This window comes from Hirundo rustica, chromosome 5, assembly GCF_015227805.2.
Source record: "Hirundo rustica isolate bHirRus1 chromosome 5, bHirRus1.pri.v3, whole genome shotgun sequence".
Taxonomy (NCBI): Eukaryota; Metazoa; Chordata; class Aves; order Passeriformes; family Hirundinidae; genus Hirundo; species Hirundo rustica.
In genome coordinates, this window is record NC_053454.1 from 58,964,284 (window position 1) to 58,989,773 (window position 25,490).

The following is a 25,490-nucleotide window of genomic DNA, read 5'->3' on the forward strand; positions in this document are numbered from 1 at the left end:
GGGCAATGTTTGAAATGCCATTTTGCAGACAGATCAGTTTTGCCCTTTGGAAAAACTGGTGAACAGACCTTGCCAGAAATTCTTACTGCACTGGAAGTCTTTAAGAAATAGATACGTGTAGGAACTCACTTTAACTTATGCATATTCCTACAGCTTATTTTTCTTCCTGACGCTGTCATCGCAGTGAGGATGATGTGTTTGAATCACACCCAAATGCAATCTTCCATTTCCACGTGTGTTCGTTTTCAGCATTGAATTTTAGAGATGTTAAAAAATATATATATGCAAAAATCTTTATGAAATTGAGATTAAAAGCTAAAATGTGAGGTGTGCTCTATTCTGTCATCTGTTCCCAACAGCTGTGGGGCTGTGGGAGTTGTGGTGACCCGACTACTCTGTTTATTCAGTATTTCTGCATTGTCATACTGTAATAGGCGTTTCCTGGGCTTTCTGCCAGCCTTTTTCTGTTTACCAGGCAGCAGGCAAAGATTTAACATTTCTGTTTCCTTTCTTACTCCTTAGATTCCCTGTGGGATGGAAGGGCTTGTCTTCTCCTTTTTTCACTTCTGTTCCTTGTCATGGAGTATCAGTGGAAAGAGGTTCATTTTCTGGTGACTGTAATTATGTGACACAGCCACTGATTAAATAGTGATTTAAGAAGCTGGCCTAGAAGAATTGCTCTCATTATGGTCTTTGTTTCAATTTTTTCCCCCTCTTTTTTCTGTTTTCATAAATAGGTTAACGAGCTCCCTTTATCCAAGGCAGGCAAATTCAACATTTACAAATTATTAGAAACAGAAAACTTTGGTTTTCTGTCACTGCTTACAGAATTTATTAAACTTGAAGGACAAGACAAAAGGATGCAAGATGCCAAACCTCAAATTGGACAATGTCTTGTGGAAGCTCTGACCTAGAAATTGGATTTATTTCATCGTTTGTTGCAGCCGTGTCCAGCAGAGCTGAGGAGGCCTTCAGACCTTTCCCAAGCTGTGGTTGTGAATGGTTTCATTGACTGCAGTGGGACTGCTGTGAAGTTTGAAATTAACCAACGGCATGGGTTTAAAAGGGACTTTTAGAGTAAGAGTAGACAAAAACCCCCAAGTGAATTACTTAAAATAACTATAGAGAAAAAGGACTTCAACATGCTCTTTAATATCTGAGGTACTTTTGCTGGTCGAGATGCACAGTCATAAAACAGAAGATCAAGTGATGAATTTAAAGTTTTGCAACAGAGTTGATACTTTTGCATTCTTTCTGCATGATGTGATCTGTTACCAGATTTCACGTTTCCCTTGCAGACAAAATAGCTGTGCATTTGAGCCTCAGAAATTAAGAGGCATTTGACCTAATTCCAATTATTTCCAGAGAACAAAGGAGGGATTTTTGTCCCTTCTTGTCTACTAATGACCTCATGGAAGTTGACTGTTGGGGAAGTTACTGTGATGCCTTGCATAGTCCTCATAGCTACAGCCAGGAGGAAAGGTGTGGGTGTCTAGAGTCTTACCAAGCTCACAATTTTGTGTCCTCAGATTTCAGGGCTCCCCAGCCTACCCTAAAGCTGTTTTGGGCAGATTTGCCCGGACTCTGTAGTATTTGAGCTCTGTCAAGCCTTAAGTCAGAGGTTTTAACAGCTTGCTTACCCTTCTCTTGGTGTGTAATCTTGTGTACCTTGGGAATTCCCAGGGGGATTCTGTAGTAGAGCTGTCACAGAGGACACGCATAAGCTGGTGAGGAACAGAAGCTTTTGCAAGTGTCAAGAGTTTCTTCATTACACCAGCAGGAATCTTACCAGTTTGACCTGGTTTTCCAGGTTTACTACAGATCTGATGTAGCAGTGGGTTTTCTTGCTGTTCTTGTGTGCAATGTGGGCTTCTGGCCCTTGAACAGTTTCCCTTTTTTGCCTGCTTCCAAACTGCTTAGCATACTTGCCTTTGACACTTTGTCATTTCTGTGAAGTTGAATAGGTTGTTAATTAAAAAAAGAATAGTGGCAATTACAGTGTTTTTTTTTAAAGGGCATGTCGTGCTCTTCTCAGTATTTCTCCTCCCTGGGTGTATTCTAGCTACCCATCTGGCTGTTCCCTCACATGTCAGGAAACATGACTCAGATAACCAGGCAAATAGCTGCCATAATTTAGCACTGAACTTCTTGTGCGCCTCTTGGTTACTGATGAAGGTCCTTGATGATTAATTGGTAAGAAGATGAGAATATTGGTCAAACACACCCCCTCCCTTTCCCTTGGTCAAGTTATTCTGAGAGAGAGCAGGAACCAAGGGGAATTTCCAAGGTTAAATATCCTGTGTGAAAATCATGGTACTCAGTAGGGAAGGGTGGGAATGCCCTTTTCACCTTCCTTTTCGAGTTCCTGAGGCTGCCCAGAGGAAAATTCCTTTTGAAAGTTAAGCCTGCTCCTGTTGGAGATGGAGCTGAAATGGCAGACAGACAAGTGACCTGTTTCTGCAGGAGTGCTTTCCTTGCATTTTGCGCCATAGGACACGCATAAACCCTGGAAATGTAAGGGCTGGCGCTTCAGGAAACACTGCAAGAATTTTAATAAGGCTGAATGGCAGTGAAGAGGAAGTGGCAGTGCTAAAAGTGTTTCAGAAGGGGAAACAAAAATGGTGACTGCAAATATGACCTGGCAAAACAGACAAATATTTGACTTTTGCTTACTCAGAAAAAAAGTTGATGCAAGGGGCAAAGGGCAGAACTGGCAGGGCAGGAGAGTTATAATCTGTCCCAGTCAGAGGAACAGCATTTCCCACAAGAAATGTGGAGAACCCTCACACTTAAGGCATAGCAGGGAGATTGTATCCAGATTTGTCAAACTGACATTTAAAAGTTGTTCGCATTATTTTTCAGCAATTCATAGGGAAAACACCCCACTGCAGCCCTTGAAGAATCTCAGCCTCAAACGCCTGTCTCAGCTGCTGAGCTGAAAATGCATTCACAAATCCAGCTGTTACTGTGCATGCCAGTTTTCCTAGTTTTCCTTTTGCCTCCGATATTCTGTGCTTCCTTTTAAAAATATTTGCACCATATCCTGTTTTCTTGAAGTCAGTAGATACAAATATTCCTTCCATTGTTAAAACAAATACAAATAACCTCTCCTATCTTTTCCAGTTTGCTGGTTTATATCCATTTTCAGCTGCTGCTGAGAATTTTTCGTCCAGAGAAGCTTTCCCCAGACAGAGGGAGTGGCTCTTCAGGCTTAAACTGTGCAGTCCTGTAGCTGATTACTTAAATGGAATCAGACATACTAAATTAAGCCAAACTATTTGTCTTCATGGCCCTTCCTTCTACATTTAGAATGAAGCACATTTGTAGAGCTGGAATAAACACAATTTACCCAGCAAGCTCCTGCTTGGGGGCTGTTGATATATGATCACAGAACTCTGTTTAGTGCTAAAGATTTCAGGGAATTTGAATTTCCAGGAATTTTTCAAGTGTTTATAAAACCGTCTTGGTTCCAGTCTCCCTCTCGCTTTTTCTTTTTCTTAAGTATTTTTCTTCTGAAGATTGGAGGAAAAATATTTTCTGGATAAGTGTTCATCTATTTATTTCAAATTTTGTCCATTATATTTTCGTCATAAAGGACAATCAATAAATACATGATAAATTCTATTTATAAACAATCATTATTCATGTTTCTTTCTGGAGGGCAATGTACCTTCTGTTTTGTTGGATGAGGTGGGAGTATGGATTGATGTAAATCACATTTCAAGGCATGTGTGGAGGTAAGGGGAAAGGGATTTCCATATGGATGACAATTTGTATATTCTAATCCAGGGGCTTGATCTGACTGAAGAAGCATTTCCTTGAAAAGAGCAAACTTCTTTGGTTTAAATCTTTGCCAGAAATGTAAGCCTGTTTTGGAAGGTAAATATGATGGGTCCATGTGACATTAAAGCACTGCACTAGTAGACAGCAGTGGATCAGGAATTTGATTTTTCGAAGAGATGTGGTTTTCTCCCTTCTTCTTCAACACCTCATGTTTGTGGGTTTTTGGTTTTTTTTTTTTCCCTGCATTCCAACCACGTTATTTGTGCTTTTAGCTCTGTGATTTTGCAGCGCTTTGACCAGTAATTGTCTTGCAAGCTTTTGTAAGTCACGACGCTCTGGTAACGCGTGTGTATTCAGTCATATGTACCTCTCTAAGAGAGGTCTTTCTGTTTGTCAGAAACTGCATCCAGTGTCTCAAGATTTCATTTCTTCACCTGGGGTCTTTTTGGAGCCCTTCTGGGATGCCCTGAGTGGTTTGCACATGGTCTCAGAAAGCTGTGGAGGGAATGCAAGGGAAAGGACTCTGAGGAAAGGACTGAGCACAAATCCAGTCCGGTCTTACTCGCACATTTTCTGTTGTGTGTAGAGACATATTTTGAAGGAAGGCAGTGCAGCAAGGCAACCTGAGCAGCCTTGAGTTGTCAGAGGAGCACCAATGAGTCATTTCTTGTTTTAAAGAAAGGGATAGCAGTGGAGTTACCAGGTCACAGGCAATGTCTGTCTGGGAAAGGGCGTTGTATTTAGAACTAAATAGGGTTTAACACATTTTGAACGTGTTAATTGAAACATTCAAAAGTCAACAGTAAAGTGCTTTTAGCACTAAGTGTGGCAAAACAAAGAGGGGGAAAGACTATGGATGGATAGTGGGAAGAGTCGTACACTAGTTTTATAAACTAAATTTTGGTCCCTAACTTTCTGAGATACCTGACATCCTATTCATATGCCCAGATTCCACTGCTAAAGAAACTTAAAAAAAAAAAAAAAAAATTCAAATTTTTTTGTTTATAAATTTCCAAACTGGTTGCATCCTGATTAAAGTAATTAAAGAAACCCTCCTATGACCTAAGTTCAGATATTCTTTGTGATTTACGAGTTAGACCACAGTGGATTTGCAGCATTCAAAGTCACATGCAAACAAGTTAATAATTTCAACTGAAGTTTTTGAACAGTGAGCAAAATCTTTTATCACTAATTCCTGTGTATACATTAGTTTTAATTCTGTAGGAGATGAAGACTTCATTTTAACATCAGTTAGCACCTTGAGAGACGCTCAAGGTGACCTTATTATTAAAAAATCCTAGGAAAATAATTATGTTGTACTTCTAGAAAAATGCATTTCCATGAATTTAGTTTTAAAAATTCTTTCCTCACCTCATAATGTGGGATGATTTGGGGTAGGTAAATTCTAGCAGGTCTTTATTCTTCATTGCATACTCTTGTTCAATATTTTTTTCATTCTTGTGTATTTTATGTGTAGCCAGTCTGGATTATCTGGGGGGAGAAGGGGGACTTTGAGCATTCCCTGCTGGAACATAGCGAGCATCTGAGTAAAGCTTCCCCATAGCTGTGTTTATCTGGCTTTCATTTGTAATTGCATTGAACACCTTTTGCAGTAAGGTGAATACTTTTCACAGCAGTCTGTCCTGGTGTGTGACTGCCAGGTGGGAGGCAGGGTCAGGCACACCGTGTGTGAGCAGACAGAGGTTGGAACCAGCCTGAACACCAAGATAAAGGTGCTGTGTCTCCATCTCCAGCAGCTTATCTGATCTCTGGCACTCAGGATCCCTCCTGTGTATTTCTGCCTGGGGAAGCTCTGTGAGCATGAACACGTGAGGAAGGATATGTGGGAATTACGCATTTCTTGAAATTCTTATTCATTCCCGTTCCTAGCAGCTGTTTTCAGCAGGTTTTCTGGAGCATTTCTAAGGGTGCTCCTGTCATCTTTTGTGCACAGATCTGAGCCTTACTTTGTAGAATTGCTCTGCAGACAACAAAGGGACGCTGCTGCTTGCAGTTATATCTCTGTGTATTTCCCAGACTCTGACATCAGTCATTCCTTCCTCCCTTACTCTCAGTTCAGGCATTAGACTGCATGAGCTAAGGGGTGAGGTAAGGTGAGGCTTTCAATCAGAACAGAAAGATTAATTTTAGGCGCTGCTAAACCACAGGTTTAACTCGAACCTGCTGAAAGCAGCACTGCAAGGGCGTCAGGAGCAGTGGTGGGCAGGCAGAGCTTGTGGAAGTGGCTCCCGGGTTCAGGGGCTTCGAGTGTGAGCTGGCACCTCACAGAACATCTCTGCCCATGTCCTGCCGGTGCTGCTGTGTTCTGGACCTGAGTGATGTGTTCTGGGAGCTTTCCCACAGCTTTTCCTCTCGGCTCGGTTGCCGGATTCCGGAAATCTGTGGAAATGATGAGTCCTCTCGGCTATTCAGCAGAGAGGAATAAATCCCAGGTCAGCGAAACTTCTCTTAAATTTGTGCAGCCTTTTGAATCCAATTTTTGGCGCCTCTTTGGCTCACTAAAAGCAGCGGCTTCAGGCAGAGCTGAAAAAGTCTCTCATCAACGAGAGCAAGCTGTCACGGCGCCAGTGAGGGTGACAGTGAAAGGGTTTTTGGTGCTGGCTGTGGCCCTTTGGCTGCGCAGCACAGTGACACACACACACACAGATGCTGGATGCTGTGAGCGGCGCTGTGCTGAGGGTCTGGCTGCTCTCCTGGGGGAGCTGCCATGACAACTGCACTGCTGGTGGGGAATGTCCTGCGCCGGAGATCCCGCGGAGAGCTCGGATTCATGGCCACTCCGAGCGGCTCCGGAATATTGCGGGCACCAGAGACCCCTCCCTGTACTTCTGCCAGTGTTTACTACTATTTCACTATTGCGGGTGAAATACACAAATGGCCTTGACGGGTATCTGGGAAGGGAAAAGAAGCTGCTTTCTCTAAAGGAAGATTTTTGTATTGCTTCTTTGATTTCATGGCTTTACCAAAGGGTTCTAACTTTCACTTCTAAATTTCGTGCGGGCATGAAATGTTAAAAAAAAAAAAGGAAACAACTGTACATTAAAATTTTAATCCATTTACGTCTAAAAAAATAGCTTGCTACCTGCAAACACTTGTTTCCCTCACAAGGGAATTAGAATGGCCTCCGTAGATTTTCTTGTTGTGGCCTTTTGGTTTTAACTGTTTTTAAAGCAGACACTTGCTCCTTCGCAAGGTGATTTTTATTGACTTTCGAGGATGGAGATTCTTTTCAAGGCCTTTGGTTTTGTGTTTTTAAAGAATATCTAAACCATGTTTTCTTTCTGATATCCCGATCCTTCTTGGCATACATTACTTGGATAACATCATTATTTAAGTAGCATCATTGCTTGGATAATTAAGAACAGACAACTTCAAAGAGCATGGAAGGGACTCTATTTCTTTATTTTCTTGAATATGAAATACCTTTTAATAAAATGGGGAATTATTTCATGATTTTTTTTTAATAGAACATTAAAACATTTGAAATTAAATGCCTCAGAACATAAAAAAACCTATTTGCAGATGCAATCACTTTAACTCAACAGATCTTCCCAAAAGCAATTAATGTATTCTTGGTACGAGAGGCTTTGATATTTGAATTGTGTTTTCAGATGTTCCTGTCAAGGCAACGTGTGTGTAATTATTGCAAAAGTCATCAATGTGCTTATGCAACTATAGGCAAAAATACAGGAGCTAAATGTAGGACTTTTAGGAGGTAAGGGGCCGTCATATTTTACATTCTTGGCCCTGATATTTCCTGCTCTGCTAGAGAGCTGAAGTACTGAGGAACCGTAGTGCTTATGTCATTATAACTGAATATTATGGTGTCACTGTGAGAAGCTGAAGACAAACTTACGAATTGTTGCTGTCTAAATCAATATTTAGTTTTGGAAGTACTGCATGTGTTTATTTTGCTGTCCAGGTCACGTGCTTGCAGGACTTCTTTGGAGATGACGACGTCTTCATCGCGTGCGGGCCGGAGAAGTACCGGTATGCTCAGGATGACTTCGTGTTGGATCACAGTGGTAAGGCTGCACATCCTGAACCCGCTGAAATAGGGAATTCTCCATCCCATTCCCTTGTTCAGCCCTCAATAATGGTGTGATTCAGGAAAATATGCATGGGAAAAATATTTTCCTATGGATAAAGAAGTTTTGTCAAACCACTGCCTGGATTCTGCAAGCTTGTTAAAATGCACCAACAAACCTGATCCAATTTCCTGCAAAACAGACGCTGTCCCAAAAGTTACACGGAAAGCAGAATTGAATTATGAAAGGCTCAGCCATGGATCTAATGAATCTAAGGTCTGTTAAAAATGTTCACTTTTCGGCATCTGTGACTGTAAGATAATTTCCATATTGCTTTCTTCACGAGATTTTTGAAAAATCTTGTATGTAGCCACGCTCATTTCCAGTCTTGAATAGTCCTGCCAGACAATTCACACGCTCTAGTCTTGTCTGCTATACACCAAGTGTTGGCCTTGTATATATTTTGAGGTTATAGGAGATATTGGGTAGGGAAGGAGGTGAGATAAACTGGGACTCTGTGCCCCTGCTGTCTGCCTTGGGCAGATCATGAATTGAACTTGTTTATGAGAGTTGTTCTTCCGTAAAGAAAAACTTTGTAATGTAAGTTCAAGGAAAAAGCAATCCTCTACAAGAGAGTTTTGGAATTGTCTTGGAATATCAAATCATAAATATTTTGGGATTTTTTGCTCCATGTTGATTTAGCTGTAGAATGGGTTGGGTGGGAAAGGATCCTCAAAGTGATCATCTACTCCAACCCCTGGCAATGAGCAGGGAGATATTTAAAAGAAATAAATTCAGGTTGCCCCATTGAACCTGACCTTGAATGTTTCCTGGGGTGAGATATCTACCACCTCTCTGGGCACCCTATTCTAGTGTTTCACCACTTGCACAATAAAAAGTTAGTTCCCTAAATTTAGTCTGAATCTACACTGTTTTTTTTTAGTTTAGAACCATTCCTCTTGTTCTATCACTACAGGTCCTACTAGAGATGGGTTTTTTTCGGTCTTTATTTTTTCAGCTGCAGAAACAGCCTGTTTTTCTTTTGAGAAAAAGTAACCTCTGGTAAAGAAAATGACCTGGCAAAAATAATCAGATTACTACAGAGGAGCTTCAGGTTCTGAATGAAGGATTTTTTTTTTTTTTTTTTTTTTTAATAAAAACAACGGCACCTGCTGTTCCTATAATTTTTAAATACATCATAATTTCATTACAAAATGCTCAGTTGCAGCAAGGAGTGCAGATGTATATCTACCCACTGGCCTGTACATGTGGATGGGTGGAGGATTCAGCTGCCTCCCATCCTGCTGTTCCTGCTAGGGTGCTGCTTTTCCAGAACTGCTTCAATATGTTGAGTCAGTTAGTGTGGGGGTGACCAAAATGGTGGGTTTTTTAATATAGTTAACAGCTAAAAAAATTACTTTATTCTTATGAAGGAATGCAAGAGCATTGACTCACAACGCAAATCCTAGTCTGGGCATAATCTTAATTTCCCTAGCAGGTTTTAAGGCTGTGAATCTTCTTTTCCCATTACACAAGGCACAGACTCGTTGAGTTCATTTCCTTGCCTTTATCTCTTTCTGTCCTTTATCTCTTCAGCTTTGGTGGTCCCTGCTTCCTCTAATAGCTCTGGGGGTCTTAATGGATAAAAGCAGGTTATGTACATGGCTGGCAGGGCATGCAGCTCACCTTACTTTTCTTTATGATGACATGGCATCCTAATGATGGCATTGGCATCAGGGGCAAAATAAGGAGAGAAATTTATGATCCCATTTGGAGTGATTTGCTAACAATGCTTAACCGTAGGAATTAAAATGTTCCCAAAATGTCAATGCATGTGTGCTCATTGATTCCTTTCCCATTGGGGCTGTTATTTAATGATATGTAGCTGATGGAAAATGGCAGTAATCTATTGTTTCAGCCTTCTGGAAACAATAGACATTTTTCATCTGTTCAGAAATTGGTCACAGCATCGGTTTCTTGAAAAAGAAGGGGAATAATGCTGGCTGTGCAGTCGCCCTGTATGGAAGTGCCATTACTGCATGATCCTTGGCATCAGCATATGTACGGACTTAAATTGTAGTAATCATCCAGCCTGAAGACATGAAGAAATGTTGTCTGCAGGGTGTCACATACAGTACTGAGTAGCTCAAAGAGGTTATGATGAGCAGGTTAGTGTTGTGAGGTGCTCTTGCAAATCTGTTTGACTGAGCTGGGCAAAGATGTTCAGAGAGCGCTGGTCATTTTCTGGGCAACAAACAGCCACGGTGGTGTGTGGAGGGAGCCTGTGCATGGAGCTGTTGTCAAAACCCCTGACAGAGAGTTTGCTTGCTTTGTAGAATGTCGTGTTATGAAGTCTTACTCCCGCTCCTCTGCCGTGAGGCACGCTGCATCCAAAAGCCCAGGACCTTCACGTCGGAGCAAATCCCCTGCCTCAGGTACTACTGCTAGGAAAGAGCTGAGCACATCAAATGCATGGAAATTATTATTTTTTTTTTTTTAAAGGGGTGGAAAAAAACCTGTTGGCTCTGTCTGTAATACAAGGGTTTCCAGAGGGGAGAAAAAAACCTTTTTTCACTTTGCTTCAGAGATTTAATACTGATCTAAAATAAATTTGCAATTTAAAAAAAAAAATCCTAGGAAGAAACATGGTTTCTATTTTTTAATTACAGGCACAAATAGTTTCAGTTTATGAACATGGAGTAATTTGTGCTAATTGTGCACTTGGGATATGCTTTCAGCATGGCACTTCATTTTCCTGAAAACTATTAACTGCAAGGTTATATATGTGGTTAAATTTATGTTCATTAAACTAGAGTATACCCATAAATTTTGAATTAGAAAAGTTTCTCCTGTATACACCAAATATTGTCAGAAATACAGGCCTTTGCTGGTTCAAGTAATTTTAGATGTATTGTGATTGCCCATAAACAGAGAATTTTTCTTCTTGTGCTGCTCATAATTTCAAAGAAAGGTATTCACACTGGGATTTTGCCACCAGTTTGGCTGGACACCATATGTTCCAGCCATTGAGTCTTTCATGTAAATAAAGAGAGAAACTTTTTTTTTTTTTTAATTAACCTCTGCATTTAATTTCTAAATATTTCTTTTTCCCCTGAAATCGAACTATTGAATATGTAAACATATGATGCTCTTTTTTAAATGTAACTATAAATGTAGGCTTCTGTGTGTATTCAGAACTGTGACATGTTCCATATTCTCATCTTCACATTTGTTTTGCTTAATTGATGCTGGTTAAAGTAATTTTATATTTGGGTTCTTTCAAAGTAGAATACTAATAATCTGTTTATAAAGGCTGAATGTTTAACTGGAAAGCTTCAAGGAGGGATTGCAGAAAAAAGTATCATGAAGGGCAAGTTTTGCAACTCATCTACATTTCATGCAATTCTGTTACCTCCAATGAGATCATGTAGGATATCTGTCAGCAGTGAATTTTATGCAAAGTATTTAGATATGAGTGCTGTCATTTCCATTCTTATTTCTACTTAGACCCTCTTTGGTTTGGCTAATTTGAAAAACGTATGCAAAGTGTCTGGTATTTATCTTTCTATTTACTTGCCTTTTTTTTTTTTTTTTTTTTTAACATGTAGTCTTTACTTATCTTTTATTTACCCTTCTTCCTTCTGTGCATGTTCAGAGCTGTTTAATAACTTCTTTCCTAATGTCTTTTTTCCTTTGTGTCAAATATATGAGTACAGTAAAGAGGGGTGGCCACTCCAGTGCTCATTCTTCAGCAAAATCCCCAGGTGAGCCATGACTATTATGGCTGTATATCGCTAGTGTGTCTCCTCCCTCTCCATTTACCTGTATTTTTGCTGCTGTATTTGTGAATATTTTCAAGCTTGAAACACATTTTGCATTGGATGAAACAGAGACATAATAGGTGTTGGGTTTTGTTTGGGGTTTTTTTTGGGATGGTTTTTTTGTTTGTTTTTTGTTGTTGTTGTTGTTGAGGTAGATCATTTCAGTGAAATAATGCTTTTCAATTGTTGGAGATCTGCTAATGGTATCAAAGTTAAATTTTTAAATGTATAATTTGACTGCAAGTACAGGAGCATTCTGAGGAGCAACACATTTGCATGTTTATTCTATACCATATTGTAACAGAAAATTTCAGCAATTTAATGTGCAATTTCTTATTTTTCATTGCTTTTTTGTATTGTTTTTAGCCTAAATTCTAAAAAAAAATGAGGAATTGCTGAACTTTCAGTTCAAAGTCAAAGCATTTGTGAATCAAGTAACATACAAATTGATTAGCAAACAAATTGAGTCTTTGGATCGTACTAGAAGTTAACAATTGAGAAGTTATTCATAGATTTTTAAGTTTTAAGCATTCCAGGGTGCCAAACATGTAGCCTGACATGTAGTACTTCAGAATGACAGAAAAGTTTGAGGATTTTTTCTTCTGTGTATTCAGACTGGTATGCATGTAGAAAGAAACCTCAAAAGAATTTATGCTTAGGAAACAGATTAAAAAGGTAAGTTTGGCATACACAGGGCATACCAGCAAATCAACAGGAGCAGACAGATTCATGCCAATAGAGATTGCTGGGTTATTGAGTGAGGGCAAAAAAAAAAAATGCTGTTGTCTGAAATAGCAGTGTCATGGTTCAACCTCAGCCAGCAACTAAGCGCCACACAGGCACTTCCTGACTTATGTGCTGCAGCAGGATGAAGGAAGTGAATTGGAAGGGGGAAAGTGAGAAAATTCATGGGTTGAGATTTGAGTGCTTTAATAACTGAAGCAACAACAGCAACAGCGACAACGATGCTGCAATGAAACAAGAAAGAGAAATAAAACCCGAGAAAGAAAGAGATGTGAACGAGCAGCTGACCGATGGCATCGTGTCCCCAAGCAGTGTCCCCTCTGCCAACATTCCCTTTATTGCTGAGCATGATGCTGGATGGTCTGCAATGTTCCTTGGATCAGCTGGGGTCAGCTGTTCCAGGTGTGTCCCCTCCCAGCTCACGAGGAACAGAAAATGCCTCGACTCTGTGCAGGCGCTGCATTGGCAGCACTTCCCAGCACAAATCCAAAACTGTGCTTGCTGCTGTGAAGAAAATTAATTGCAGCCCAGCCAGAGCCAGCACAAGCAGTTGCCTGACTCCCTACAGGTGCAAAATCTTTACATCTGGACAGGGCCAGTTGCAGCTTTTGCTGTTGTTGCAAGCTGCCTTGCAGCTCACGTGCCGTGGATCTCCGGAGGCACTGGCAAAGAGGAATCTGCAGACAGCTCTTTCCAGCAGGCTCCTCAGAGGAACGAGCTGTGTGTTCAAGAATTACACAAGGACAAAATCTGGAAGGGACCTGAGGGTGTCATGTAGTCACACCCCTGGCTCAGAACACCGCCCTTCTCCACCAAGAATAGCTGAGATATTAGCAAAGAGCTGCAGTACTGTCAGTATCAGCTGCACTCCTCTTCCTTAGGCAGTCTTGGGAGGGAGGAATGCTTTGTTAGCCAGCTAGTTTCACTGGAACAGTTTAGTGGTTCTGTCAATGCTTAAAGAGGGTGGCAGTGGCTTAGATAAGGATGCCTTGCAGTGGTCATGTCCAGGAAGTAGTGACTTTTCTGTGAGCTGTGTAAAAGGATCTTTGAACAAACGAACAAACAAACAAACAAAATCCTCCTGTGGTAATAGTTTGTCATTTGGAAGGAAATTCTTCTGCTGAAGTGTCTCATTTTTTGGTCATGCAAGAAGCAGAAAACAGTGAGACAGCAGTCCCTAGCGCTTGCCATTGTCATACTTGCAAATTCTTTCTAAAACAAGGATGCATTGATATGCCTGGTTATCCAGAACAAATTGTTGAACTCCGCAGGAGGGAAGTGTACTCTTTAGATGGTTTCAGCTTCTCAAAAAAAAAAAAAAAAAATCCTTAAAATCACCTATTTTTCTTATAGGTAAATATTGTTAAAATCAATATGGAAGTATCCTAAATACACTGAATATCTTTTAAAGAAAATACTAAGGTCTTGGTCCTGTAACAGAACTGGGAAATATAAATCCAAGTTATCAGACTTCAAGATAGACTTACTGTGTAGCTAAACACCAGTTAGTTTTACCTTAACATCATACACCAGAGAAGGAGATTTTTGTGAAAAAACAGTGGTTTGTGGAGGTTCCAGTGAAGTCAGCCTGGCCTAGTGGCAGATGGGCTGCCCAGGTTGTAAAAATATTCCTTGAAAGGCATCTCCAAGTACTCAGATAATGCTAGTGTATTGGGTCAATGGACACTTGTAAAATAAATCCAATAGTTTAAGAAGTGACCCATGACAGATCCGAATATGTACAGGAATTGTGCAGGTGTATCTGTTATTTATTTCGAAGCTCAGTTTCTGTTTACCAGGGTTGTCTTTTCTTTCTGGAAAAATAATTCATCACCCTGCTATGAAGCATTTTTAGCTCTTAAATTTCTGCTGAGTTTTTTTGTCTCCCACAAAAAATGAGGATCAGCTAGACAGAAATGATGTCTCATCATAGAACATTGCATCATATTTGTGTCTGATGCACAGTGTGCTATTCTCCCTGCATAATGAAATTTGTCAGTTTGTTCTTTTCAGAAAGATACGAGGACTCAACCTAAGTAATATTCAATACACCAGAGAGATAACCGATGTATTGAGGCATGTCTAAAAATCTAGACTTAAAATGAATGAGCTCTTTAAGTCAACAGGGAGGGTATTGTGTGTTTTCAAAGACACTTGCACTTATTGGAAGCTCAAAAGCAACCTACTACCTTTTGTCTTGTTGACAAGACTTTTTCTCCCCTAAATCAGTAAGTTTTCTGTCATGCAAACAGTTAAATCTTTTTGTATTTGAATAACAAACAAACACATGTTCTGTGAAACAGTCTACCTAGAAAGTAAAGCCTTGATCCAAACTGAAGAGGAGGAGGGTCAAATGTCCTTAGAAACATTTTCTTTCTATAAATTTTATGGTGTGATGCAATTATTTATTATTTATATTGCATATTTATTATGCAATTTTTAAAGGCTGTGGCTTTTTTTTTTTTTTTTTTTTTTTTCCTTTGCTTGTTTCTGTGCCCAAAACTCTTGCCCTGGCAAAGGACAAAACGGGCCTTTTTAATCTCTGGAATGACAATGCAATATTTGTGTGTCTTCTTGATCCCATATCCAGCCACATTTCAGGGTGCAGTAAATGTATAATTTACTGCTAAATGCTGACGAGCCTGTTTTGGTTTTTGTTTGCAGACTTCAGTGATAACTTTTGGTTTTTATTCATATTTTCTTTCATATGTTCACTTTTTTTGCTTTGGCCAGTTAATGGAACCCCAAGCAGTCAGTTATCCACCCCAAAATCTACAAAGTCCTCCAGTTCTTCGCCGACAAGCCCAGGCAGCTTTCGTGGACTCAAGGTAAGTGCAAAGACCATCAAACTCCCTAAATTTCATTATTCATTGGCTGTGGGACACTGGTGCTGAAGGAAAAAAAAACAAAAACAAGCTATAATTTTGGAGGGTAGCCTTGCAAGTACAGTTTTTGCTCGTATGGAGAACAGATCCAAAATAAAATTTTTTGTGTTTTGTCTGGGTTGAACACTTAGCTTAGGAGAGGCCGAGTGAGATGCTGGCTTGAATATGCCACTTTGTCCTCCAAATTTTCCATTGTTCTGTGGACTGCAGAAATCCTCCAAGCAATTTGTATCCCTTCAGCCTATATAAATGTAGTGCTGTCTTTTCAATACCTTGTAGTCTGTAGCATTTAATCCAAAGCAGACTTATTTCTCCCTGGCACCAATTTCATCCCTCAATCCAGTCTCCTGCCTGAAAGCATTTGAAGGCTTCCTTTGGAAGCAGCCCTGCTGTCTGGCAGATTTTTCTGTGCTGCACCAGGAGATTTCTCTTCCTCTCCCGCCTTGGAACTGGCTGCATTTGCAGTTCTTGGAGGCTGCTCTGTGCCTTCGGCTCAGTGAAATAAAAGGAACAGTCTGGAGTACAGTGGAGCATCTCATTGCTGCATTTGTGCAGCTGTCCTTTCAAGGGGAATTTTCTTATGGAATCATCAATTGCAGCCTTTCTGGAAGAAGACCTGGTGGTTTGCACTGATTATTCTGATCGAGTAATAGCTCCTTTTGGTTAACAGAGCATTTGTGAAGAGGCTGCATAATTCTGTTTTCTCCATTAGGAGACTGGCTAAAGGACGTGATCTGAATAGTGCTCAGATGTGGGGTTTGACATGCTAATTGTTATCAAGTCTTGTTTTGCAAGGAGTATGGCACTGGTTTCTGCCAGACTGCTGCGAAAATGCTGACAAAGGGTTTCGATTGGTTTAATTTATTTGTTTCATTTATTTGTTTAGTTGTTTATTTTTAAAAAATAAATTTTAATTATATCTGTATCTGTTTGGTTAAATAATTTTCAAGAGCAGTAATAGCTCTGACATGGAAAATTAGAACTCTGTGTCTTAAAATCTGTCTGGACAGCTCTGCTATGGAGCTTACAGCAGAGGACACCAGAATCACTGGGCTTGAGGCTCTCAGCTGGTCTGCACTATATTTAAGAAATGCTCTTTGGTCTTTCTTTAATGAAATTACAAGTTTAAGAACGAGATCATTTGCCTTGTTTTTTTCCGCTGCTGCCCGGTCTGCTTTTAACTGATTAAAGCTCCATTAAGGCAGAGGTAATTCTGATAGCAGCAAGCAATTCCCACCAAAGTGGACACGTCCCCTTTCCCATTCCCTTTCACTCAGGTAGGCTGCTGTACTTTTTTCAGTTTGGAATTTAATTGGTGCTGGGTACTGATGGGTTTTCGTGTCAAATAATTCACGCCCATATGACCAAAGGAAACAGCAAAACCAAATTAAGCATCCCAGACCTGATGTGTCACTGAGGCAGTGAGTCCCTCTTTGTTTTGTCCTTCAGGATGCATTTGTTTAGCAGGAGTGTCCCAGCTGTGCTCCTGAGACTAAAGATAGGGAAAGTTATCTGGTGAATCCGAGGGGGAATTCCAAAAGGATCAAGTGTGCTGTTCAGTCACACTTGTTTCTCAATTATGTCGTAGTAGCGAGGGCTGTTTTGGGGAAGTATAAAACCAGTAACAGGGAGGCATAGTTTTATGCAAAACCAGATTCTTTTAAGAAATTCGTACACCTGTTTGTGAAATTGGGGTTGTGGGGTTTTTTTGGTTACTCTGATGAGGAAAAAAAAGGGGAAGTAGGGAACAATTTTATTATTTGGAGATTATTGCTTTTCCCTATTGTTTAATAGTTCCTTGTTGCTAAGGCTGCATTGCTGCACAGACAAGCAGTCTGGCTGGGTTCCTTGCACTTGTATAAATAAGGTGCCATGACTACAGCTGAATGAAAATTTGGATATAAATACCATTTACTGTGACAGAATAAGGTTTATTTTAGCGTTTTCTGTCTTCGAAAGTTCAATATTTTGAGTGATTTTTTGTGTACAAATCATATATGTTTGTCTTTGTAGAGGGTGAAACAGCAGGACTGAATAATGGTTTTGTAAAAGCTTGAGGCAGTATAAAAAAAGGGAGAAAAAATCAGGGTTGATGTTTCTGGTTCCTGTAAAGAGCAGAGCATCAGAGCAGCTGCACTCTAACTGCACTTTAAAAAGTGTTTTATTTGAAAAGCCAGAGCAAAGTAAAATATTTTGCTACAGATTAGAACCTTGCTAAGCTTTTTGTAGTTTGACAATCAGTGTAGGGCATAAGTCATCAAGGCAGCTGACTCGCAAAAACACTGATTGCAGCAGCAATTTCTTCTCAGCTCAGACACTGAATATTATATCATATTCTCTGAATGCCGCTGTTCCTTTCAAGAGAAGTCTCTTCAGTCCCCGAGGATTCCTTCTGCTTCACAACTCTTTGTTAGGCGCGGTACATTCAGGAAATTCCTCATGGGAAAGGCTCCTTGTGAAGAGTTATCTTTAAGGGGAAGGGCCTTCTCTCTGTCCTTTCCAGCTCTTCCAACCAGAGTGCCCTTGTGCTATGAATTGTTCAGTGCATACAGTAAGCCCAGCGTCCCAGAAGTGTTTTAAATGGTGGACTCTGAGGCTGTATTGAAGTCAGGAATTAAAGCTATGTCTCGATAATAGTAAACAGGACGGAATTTCCCCACAAACCCAAAAAAGCGCCTTTATTCTGTTAAGTGACAAATGGGGATACTATGCCCCCAATGCCCTCTAATTTCTTATTCAGGCTGTTTATTTTTAACATCCCAGTATTATTCTGTAACTCAGCATTTCACTTAGCAGAGGCTTTGTTTCAAGGTGAAGATTTAGATAGAAAAATTAACAAGTATGGGCATGAAGTAAATGACTACTCTGTACAGTGTTGTCTTTTGATCAAATGAGCTGAGTTTCTTATTTTTCTGTTGAATTCCCATGCAGATAAAATCTGCTTCATGGGTTAAAAATAAAGGTAATGGTGCATTTGGTGTCAGAGGACAGCTGACCAAGAGGAGTCCTTTTGTTGGTCTGTAGACAGTGGAAATGTTTAACATTTTACTTCGGTTCTAAGTGAACATTTCTATGCAATGCTGTTAGGGGTGATTTGACTCTCAGCTCTCCCAGTACATCTGTTATTCTGCACACATTGTGCCATAAAAATCATCCAGAGGCTAAATTAAATCTGGAAATCGGTGTAACGTTGAAAAGCGGTGTCATAACTCCTTTATGCTTGCTTGAATTGCTTTGTTGCCCCCTCCTAAAATTAAGGAACACAAAATCTTGCGATCTTATTAAAAATAAAATAAAATCATACAAATAAAGAGGTTTTACAGTTGAAGCCTTTCTTAGACTCACAATTATGCTAAATAGCCTCGTGTTTGAATTTCTCTGGGTATTACTTTTGCAACTGATGGACCAAATGACCCAAGTGAAAGGACATTAGAACCTGATCCAACAAATAACTTAAGTATTTTCTTTACTTTCAGCTACTGGGTAGTCCCTCTTACTTCAATGAGGATGTTAATGTACTTAAAAGTTAAACATGTGCTTAAGTGATTTGAAGGATTAGTGCCTATCTTCATCAAGGATTCTAATCTCTTCAGTGTTGTACACATGTGCTTTGTGTGTAGTTATATGTAAATATTCTTTACGTGTGATTATCCAGCCTAGAGACACAGGGGCCACAGCATTTCATAGAGGGATCCTTCAAGTGATGCATTTGGTGAATTTGCAATCCATGTTTAAGGATCACTTAAAGAAATACTAAGTTTCTCTTTTACACGTTATGTTACTATTAAGCATTATAATAATAAATACAACATTTCTATCAAACTCTGATTATATAAATAACATTTTATTTATGTTCAGAGTGTCTTTCGGTCCCTTCTCACTGCAGCCATTCAGGATGAATTACGATGACATCACCAAAGTGTCCCCAGATTTCAGAGAATACTTCTGCAAAGTTAATTCACAGTTTCACTAAAATACTCCCCAGCTAGATTCACCACCATCCCACATAGCTGCCAAAGAGATAGGTATTTCTTTCAATATGAAAATAATCCTCAAATGTTTCCACAAGCACTCGTGTCATGAGCAGTCTGATCCTGAGTGCAGAGGTTTGCCAACCAAGGCACCGTTCCACTGCAAAAGAGTATGGGTTTGTATCTGTGGATCCTTCCTCACACTCTAATGGCACAAAAAGTAAAATCCCACCAGCTGTGGAGTTGTGGCAGAGCTAGGGTTAAACCTGCACTTTCAGATTCTGATCTAACACCTCAGCCACAATGGCAGCATTAATTTTATTTTTATTTTTGTACTCATTTTAGCTTTTTTTTTTTTTTCCTGATAATGTTTGCTTGGGCTGGAATGTGCCCGGTCATGCTCTGCCCTGATTACAAGACTGAAGGAAGTTGGAACTGTGGGCTGGATGTTCCCATGTATTGTCACTCGCTGAAAACCCAAAATAGATTACTAATATTTTAGGCTGATGACTAAGAATTGGCCATGGTCTGTTCTGTTGTTTCTGCTTCAGGCTTCAAGAAAACATGACTGACTGGTCAAGAGACTGACTCATGATTTTGTTCAAATATCATTTAACCCAAATGTCCTTGTTCCTAACCCCTGCTAAATAGACAGATAACTCAGGAAGACAGCAGCGTTAACATAGCCTGGGTTTGAGTTATTAGCAAGGAGCAGAGCAGTAGCTGCCTGCTTGTAGTTTGATGCTACTTCTGTGCCAAATGCTGGTAAACTTTGTTGTTTCAGGGGCTCTGCAAAATTAAGTTGTACAGCTCCTAGTTACTGTACCTTTAGCTGATTTGGCAGCTCAGCTGCCACTAGAAACTTAAGCATTCATTAGCATTTCATGAGCCTTTAGACAATATCCCTATCTGTCAGTTCAGTTCTTTCCCTGACAATAGTGTTAATGATTTAAAATATTCAGCAGTGCAACCAGACAATGTCAGCTAAAAGGCAAAACGCTGCATTTGCATTCCCGGTGTCTCGAAAAGCCATTTCAACAGACACTGAGCTTAAGGCAGAGAAGCATTTTAATCCTTCCTGTGGTGAGTGCTGAAAACTGCCATAATAGCCCATGAAGAAAACAAGATCTGGAACTTCACAAAACAGCAAGAAATGTTACACAGAGGAGAGGGGAATGATCTGAACTTTATTTTAATTCCATGCAACATCCCTGAGCATAAATGTAATAGGAGAGCTTATAAAAGTGGTGCACAGAACACATCCAGTATATTTCACTATTTATGGCATTCATTCCTATGCCTCCACCCCTTTTCAGAATAAAAACATACCATCATTTACATCCCTGGGCAGTATGACAGGCTGACTTGAAATAGAATCATGAAGATTCAGATCCTTTACCAATTAAGTTGTTAGTGCAGGAAAATCGGTTTTCTTCAGCTGTTGTGCTTGAAAATAATTTAGGTGTTTGTTCATTTACAGTGTCGCAGTTACTAAAACTGGATCTAAAACAGAGGGTTTTGTTACTAAAACACAGTTACTAAATCTGGATACATATCAGACATCTGACTTGAAACGCTTATAGGTGTCACAAATCTTCACATCTATGATAACCTAAAATATAGCCCAATAGATGTCTAAATAAATCTGATTATCATAGATGTGCCTGGCCACCTAGGCCAGAATTGTAGGGGCAGCTGAAAGGATTTGTCTTTGCTGTTTGCTGAAATCTGTTCAGCTGCTTATCTAAATAGGAATATTGTGTCTGAATCTTGGATGGGTGCAAGTGACAGTGATGACGAACTTTGAGAAAGCGGGAATGAAAATAAGGTGGGTGTAGAAAAGTAAACTGACTCTGTATAAGTGTTTTAGCGTGTGTTGGTTTGTTCTTTTTTTTAACTTTTCTGCTTTTTTGTGTGGCTTTTTCTTGTGATTACCATCAGAAATCAGAAGTTCTTGTGTACTTCACAGATCTCCCCTCATGGTGGATCTTCTTCCAACGTGAATGGTGTACCTGAATCACTCCGTTGCCAGAGTCCCGAAGGTAGGACACCAATAATTGCTGGCAATCCTTGCCAGGATTTTGCTGTAGATGACACTTGCATTACCACTTTCAGATGGTTTCTGATAACTCCAAGTCATTTTCTGTTTGGAGATGTTTGTTACCTTGTTGATTCACCTTGGAAAAAAATTTAGCACAATTTACATCAAGGGAGTAAAGTTAGGAAATAAATTTTGTTAATTTTGTTTTTGTCCAGTGGCAGCATATTACTGGGCCTTGCTCTTCAATAGTCGCTGTTAGGAATTTGACTGATTTTAGACATGACCTGCGTTATTGCCAGAAATGTGTTTGTGGCTGGATTGAAAGAGGAACCCTCCTCAAAAGGGCTCTTTCTGCTTCAGGGAGAACCACTGGCCAATCACCTGATCTTACCTAAACTCAATCTTTCATTCCTCATCTCTTTAAAGCAATGCCAATTCTTTTAAAATATTTTTAAGTTTCATGTTGGAGTAATGGTTTTTTATTTTAAAAATACTGAAGCATCTATCATAATTACTTGCATTTTGGATGTTTTGGGAGCACCTATAGAAATTTAAAGGAATTCAGCAGATAAAAGTTTTTGGGTCTTTTATATGCATTGTAGCTGAATCTTATTTGCATTTTTGCTCTGAGTTTGCAAAAAAAAAGTCAAGAAAGTAATTTGACTTCAGAAAATTTTAGATGAGGAACTTCTAACTGCATTCATTACTTTTAGAATATGCCTCTACAAAAACATAGCAAGAGACTTATTTGTGTGTTCAAAGGTCAAATAACTTTGGGTTTATCTTGTTCCTCTTTACACTTGAGATAAAACCAAAGGAATTGCAGTGGAGAAAACAGCTTACTTTTAACTTTTGTTTTGCATTTGTGACTGTTTTCTATCTGTGGAGCCCACTGGGGATTGCTGACACTTCTCTTCAGCTTGCGTTATTGACTTCTATGTATTTTTTTACAGGCTTGAATGGAAACAAGTTCTCAGGGTCATCTACCATTCTGGAGAAGTATAAAGTGGGGAAGGTGATTGGTGACGGCAATTTCGCCGTTGTAAAGGAGTGCGTGGAACGGTGAGCAAGGAAACTCTTCGGTCCTGCTGCTTATTGCACTGGATAAAGCCCTGTGCATTAACATAATTTCCTGGACAAATGTGATGAGATGAAAGCAAAGAGCAGTTGCAAAAATATGCACACACTTCAGGGGAAGCAGGCACAGCAAAACATGCCAAGCTTCCTATGTTTTCTTCTAGGAAAGGGATACGAGAGCAGCAGAGAGCCATGGCTTTTTTATCCCACAGACTAAAGGAGGCATCACCTTCTCATGGTGCCTCCTCAGGAACCCCACATCTCTGCAAGAGGTCTCTCACACTACAGATGGTTGTGGATGACAGGAAATTCTATGTGGCATCTAAACAGAGTTTGAGAGATCCCTCCCTGCTTCTGCCTCGGCGATTCTGCTGCTGTGGTGTCCCCACTGCCTGCTGCTGACGTGATTTTTCACAGCTTTCAGCATTCTGTGGGTGGAGTGCTCTTAAAGACGTGCAGTTGTGGTGGCTCCCTTGGGCTTGCTGCCTGTGTTTCGTGGTGTGGAGGGGCCAGAGACTTCGCATGAACCCTCCAATATGCCTGAAACATCCTCGTGCCTGGTTCCCTGTGGGGTAGGCAGGGTACCTCTGCAGACCTGTGCAGTGCTGCTGCTCTTCCTCTGCAAGCTTTGTCTCACACGTTGCTGCCAGTGCAAACATAACAGATGATTTGACTGTCGCTTTCTCAGTGTATTTCTCTTTTTTTGAACCACCTTCTGCTATCTTCATCAACCTGAGAGTTATGTCAGTTTCTTAAATATTATGAGGAATCTCCAACTTGTATGCAAATTCTGGGAGAACTCTACAAATGGCTGTGAAAAACATAAACGCTAGAGAAACATTTCATTACTTGATCCTCACCTGCTGGTTTCAGTTAAATTGAAAGAAAAGGAATTCTAAATGGAAACATCTCATTCCAGAACTGAGGTTACACTCACAGGTCTGTCGCTCCCTGGGTTCTTCCGTCGTGCCCTTGGAAATTCAGTGTCAGCAAACGGAAGGTCACTGCCCCCACCCTTGTGGACCTCTGGCTCAGGGGACTGGGCAGCCCAGCTTCTATCAGTGGCACTGAAGGCTGAGGCAAACAAAGAAAGCATTCCATGCCTTCGCCTTATCTTGGTGTCTGTTAGTCAGGTGACAGTCTTCAGCAAGTTCCAGTGTTTTCTTTCCAGCTCCCTTTGCTATTGACACACTTAAGAAAGCCTTGTTGTCTGCCTCAACACTGGCCGGTGTCAGCTCTAATGGGGCTTTGGCCTTTGCTCTCCTCTCCCTGCATGCACCAACCACGGCTCTGTAATCTTGCTGCAAAGCCCCACCGTGCTTCCAAAGAGCCTCTTGAGCACCACAAGGAGTTCCCTGCTCAGCCAAGCTATTCTCTGCCACTTAATGTTTGGGAAAATTGAAACCTCCCACAGGAGCAAGAGCCACTGATCCAGTAATTTCTCATTGTTACCTGCAGAGTAACTCATCTGTGCTGACATCCCAGCCAGGGGATCCCAGACACCCCCTACACCACCTCCTTTGTTTTCCGCTGCCCTTATCCTCACTCAGAGGATTTAATGAAAGGTAGCAGATTAAAAGCGCAAGACAACGTATTTATTGTCAGAAATACAAGCCGTGCATTTTGGAAATCACTTAAATCCCGCTGGAAACGGGAGAAGGGCTGCTAAGTCACTGAACGTTATCTGTGCTTTTTGAAATGAGGAAACCGGACCTGAAAAACAACCCTCCGATTATAAAAATTCTAAAAAGGCACAATTACGCTTCGATATCTGGTTTTTAGGTGATCAAATCTTTAGTGCAACATTATTAGATTAATATTATGCAAAATACGACAACAGCTGCTAATAATAATAAATGATGACAGAGGGAATGCCCACCGCTAATGCTTCTCTTTTAATTCCCATTAATTATACTTGATTTCTAATAGTGTTGTGCTAAGAAGCCTTAGCTGTGGAGCCAGGATCCTATTACACAGCTACCAGCTGGGATGTTCTACAGAAAGAACAAGAAGAGAATAAGGTGGTCTCTTTTGTGCCTGCGTGTCTGTATACAAAGACATGAGTCAACAGATGGGCGCTGACAGCTCGAGAAGAATCCCAGAAACCTGTCAGACAATGCTGGTGCACGACGTGCAGAGATATTAGCACACAGACCCCCTGGGTTGTATCCACCTTTCTTTCCCTGGGTGCTGCGGTGGAGGACATTTGCAAGAGGGGTTTGAAGAGGGAAGAATTGTCTTTGTGAATGTTAACTCCTCCTGATCACAGCACGAGTGCTGAAGGTTCTCTGACTGTGGGTGCTGCTGAGGAGTCCCTTGCAGGCTTTCTGATGGTGCAAGGTGCAAATTGGGGTTTTGATTTCCACCCCGTACCCCTAGCAGATCTTGCATCGGGTCTGTAACACGAGAGGGTGGCATTTCACAGATACCATTTAGATAAGGGCTTCTATCTACAGACCAGATCAGGTTGTAACTATGACAACCTCACAGATACAGCTGCACTTCCAGGGCAGGGATTCTCGCCTGCAGTTTTTCAATAATGCATAAATGGATTCTTAGGTGTTAATTCAGTTCCTCTTTTTCTGTAAGGTGCTGATTTTGACCAGTTGTGTCTGATGCCAAAAGCACAGTGGGAAGCACCCTGGAAGTTTGAAAACACGCCTGACTTTTGCTTTTGTATCTACCTCCCATTTTCTAGCAGTGTTCTGATGCACACTGGAGTCTATAGGCACTGGCACAGTACAAAATATCAGCAACTTGGTCTTATGGCAATTTCATACGGTTTTTAATTCATCAATAATATGTCATAATTTCTTCTTTGCCTAAAGAAAAGATTAAATTGTGTTGCTCTTTTTTTCCACTAATTTTCCCCCCTTCCGGAGAAATGGAGATTTTTATTGCTTAAAGGGGTGGAAGACAAACAAGAGCTCCTTTCTGCGACAGTATTTGCTGAAAACAGTAATCCTTTTTTACTTTGTATATGACCCACCCTGTTTAAATGTCATGGGGCTTTAGATGACTGCTGTAGAATTCCACAAAATAATTTCAAAAAGAAAAAAATAATACAAAAGCTCAAAATCGGTGCGTAATAAGTTCTACAGGATTTTAGACTATCTGCA

General features: G+C 40.4%; 1 protein-coding gene across 4 annotated transcripts in view; it reads left to right on the forward strand.

Annotated features, from left to right (window-relative positions):
- The window catches only part of DCLK2 (doublecortin like kinase 2), a 79,962-nt gene that overhangs the window by 36,427 nt on the left and 18,045 nt on the right, over positions 1–25,490 (forward strand). For 2 of the 4 annotated variants that reach the window (XR_005700811.2, XM_040064342.2), the window contains exons 3-8: positions 7,727–7,829; positions 10,169–10,267; positions 11,549–11,596; positions 15,131–15,225; positions 21,223–21,295; positions 22,248–22,356. Coding sequence is in view for 2 of the 4 variants with exons in the window: in XM_040064342.2 (XP_039920276.1) it covers positions 7,727–7,829; positions 10,169–10,267; positions 11,549–11,596; positions 15,131–15,225; positions 21,223–21,295; positions 22,248–22,356 (527 nt within the window). In the remaining 2 variants the exon portion in view is untranslated. The remainder of the gene's footprint in view (positions 1–7,726; positions 7,830–10,168; positions 10,268–11,548; positions 11,597–15,130; positions 15,226–21,222; positions 21,296–22,247; positions 22,357–25,490) is intronic. The other 2 variants (XR_005700812.2, XM_040064343.2) reach the window with 1 other exon arrangement.